At 38.7% G+C, this 2,559-nt stretch overlaps 1 protein-coding gene across 1 annotated transcript in view; it reads right to left on the bottom strand.

Annotated features, from left to right (window-relative positions):
- LOC138009635 (PC3-like endoprotease variant B) overlaps nt 1-2,222 on the bottom strand; it is a 13,149-nt gene extending 10,927 nt beyond the window's left edge. The window contains exon 1 of the mRNA XM_068856707.1: nt 1,687-2,222. Within this exon, the coding sequence (XP_068712808.1) occupies nt 1,687-2,071 (385 nt within the window). The 5' untranslated portion in view covers nt 2,072-2,222. The remainder of the gene's footprint in view (nt 1-1,686) is intronic.
- Nucleotides 2,223-2,559: the final 337 nt, after the last annotated feature.

The following is a 2,559-nucleotide window of genomic DNA, read 5'->3' as shown; positions in this document are numbered from 1 at the left end:
ATTATTAGTCAACTTGTTATTTTGTAACCATGAAAATAACACTTGACAAGAGATATATATAATGTTCCTTAACACTATCAGGCAACTAATTAATGATACTGGGGACATGCACATCTTTTGCACCATCAAGAACCACACAGTATTTACATATCTGTATGGTCCAAAAATACGATTTTTTTTGTGACAACATTATAATCATTTTCCTAGCTGAGACGACAATTGTAGCACTAGAATGATCCTAGCACCATTAATATTAAACTGTAATAGGCATGTTCATTGGAGAATCATAATAACTACATGTAGGGATAAACAAATCGAGCTGATTCATTTTGCCAACATGAATCTTACACTTCAAACAAGTATTTTGCATCTAAACCGAAAGAAAAGATTGTTTAATCTTCTTGAATCTTCCTGGTGCTGATCTTACCTAACTTCAGGCATACAGTGCATTTAAATACATAATTGAAGGATAAATTTACACACTTCGGCATGCTGTCTGAACAACAAATTTCCCAAATACAGGCTGATACCACTAAGCCAAGCAAGTACCAAAGGCATTTCAATCAAATAAAGCAACGTTGAAGAGCCTGATCTCAATTGGTAGTGTCCATAAAGCACTACAATCTTTCCCCTTCTGATACAACTGTATGCAAGAGATTAGTTTTGATTGACATGTACAGATGTTTTTTGCTCAGAAGTGTCCACATAGTCTCTAGGCTCGGCTGTAACAACATCAGAACATTATGTTGTCGGTCGTTATTGAGGCTCAAGAGAGACGGTCGTTAAAACCCTCTAAAAGGAAAAATGTTCTACTAAGAAATGGAGACAGATGACAAAGCAATTATTCATAAAGTAAAATATGTTTGCTGTGTCTTGATAATCCTTTTGTGTTTTCGAGGACATGTCAAAGTTTCGTATCACCAAAATACCGAAAGAAATCTAATCACTCAGCCTTCGTCACGAAACTGTAGAATGTTGATAAGACAAAAACATTGGCAGCTTGCCTGAAAGATAATCGGTGCGGACACCGGATAAAACTTTTCCACATCGCTTCTGAGAATTTGGTTTTATGCTTCGCCGCCTCAAATAAACTGCCAATATAGTTTGTTAGCATTTTTGTTGTGGCAAAAAATGTGTTTACATTTTAAAATCAGCTGTATAAATGCGTAAAGCAGCCCAAAAAATTATCATTTGTGGAATTTAACATCGATAGGGTCTAAGGTTAGGCAGACAAATAAGCTCATCCGGCTAGCAAATTGAATTCTACACGAACTTTCTTTTTTATGTCTTACCACAAATTGCGAAAAAGGTCCCAAGAGAAATTCTCAAACCATATGAAATAAAAAAATTAAGATGACAGTTAAGGCCTTTAAGTTGCAACGTTGCCAAAGATTTGTGACGAATTTTTTTTCGTCAACACAAAAGCTTCCTGTACGAACTATCAAAGGGCAAGAAACATAATTAGTTGAAATACAAGATAAAGGTTTCGTTTCCAGCCCGTTTTTTTACCGAAATACTGTAGATCATGCCTGACATAAATCCCGTTCAGAAACTAGTAACTACACTCACGATATAGGCTCAAGACTTATATGCAAACCTCAAAACGTCAACTCTACCCATGCATGCAAGCAGTGCAAAAACGTACACTGAAAATTTCTCCACAAAAACCTCAAATACTTCACTTACCCGAGTTGTTCAAGTACCACTGATCTTTATAAAAAGGATCTTTGAAATACCCTCGCTTACTCCGTTTTAGAATCTTCTGCTGCAGAGCGAATTTTACATGCGGTTCCCGCAAGAGTTTATCGGTGTGCTCAGGCGCATGTCGACGAAAGCGTCGCCTTAGCGTCTTATGTTCCAGCAAATGGTGGCCAGAGAATCCCACTATCTCTCCTCTGTTAATAAAACCATTCCTCTCGGCCAAGTCATCCACAAATCGCTTTTCTCTTTCAACATAGACCACCCATGTGTTGCCATAAACATGCCGTGTTTGGCTCCCACTCGCCTTGAAGACGAAATAGTTCACAACAATACACGCTAAAAAAAAACCTCTCTCGCCGGACAAAGCCATTTTTGTCTTGACAGCTAAATTTTAAGCGCTTCTTTCCTTAAACATCATCATCTGCTCGATCACTGCTGATCGAGAGTAAAGCGTCAAAAACGCGGCTGGGTGATTCGGCATTCGGCATCGGAGTGCAACTTTGATGCAAGTGTTCGGGAAATTTCCCGTGGTGCTCTTGTGACCTATTGTGACCCACGCTAACCCACGCACGTTATCCGTAATCTGAAGGATCCGCGTGTGTTGAAAAACACGCGTGTAAATGCTTTTGCTTTGTTTTCTTGTTTGTTTGAGTTTTCTTCATGTTTGATGTTCGTACCGTGCTAAGCCAATCATTCATGGAGATATGGGAGAGACCTTTTTTACTTGTGTCTCCACTGTGTCTCCAGAGATTGTTTTATATACACCTGGCAGCTTCCTTTCTCTGATGGACAAGCACGATACGCAAAAATATTCTCAAGAGCATGCTTAGGTGAATTATTCGTCGACCATGTGATCTT

The sequence above is a fragment of the Montipora foliosa genome, chromosome 1 (assembly GCF_036669935.1).
Source record: "Montipora foliosa isolate CH-2021 chromosome 1, ASM3666993v2, whole genome shotgun sequence".
NCBI lineage: Eukaryota > Metazoa > Cnidaria > Anthozoa > Scleractinia > Acroporidae > Montipora > Montipora foliosa.
This window is presented reverse-complemented; position numbering and strand designations above follow the sequence as displayed.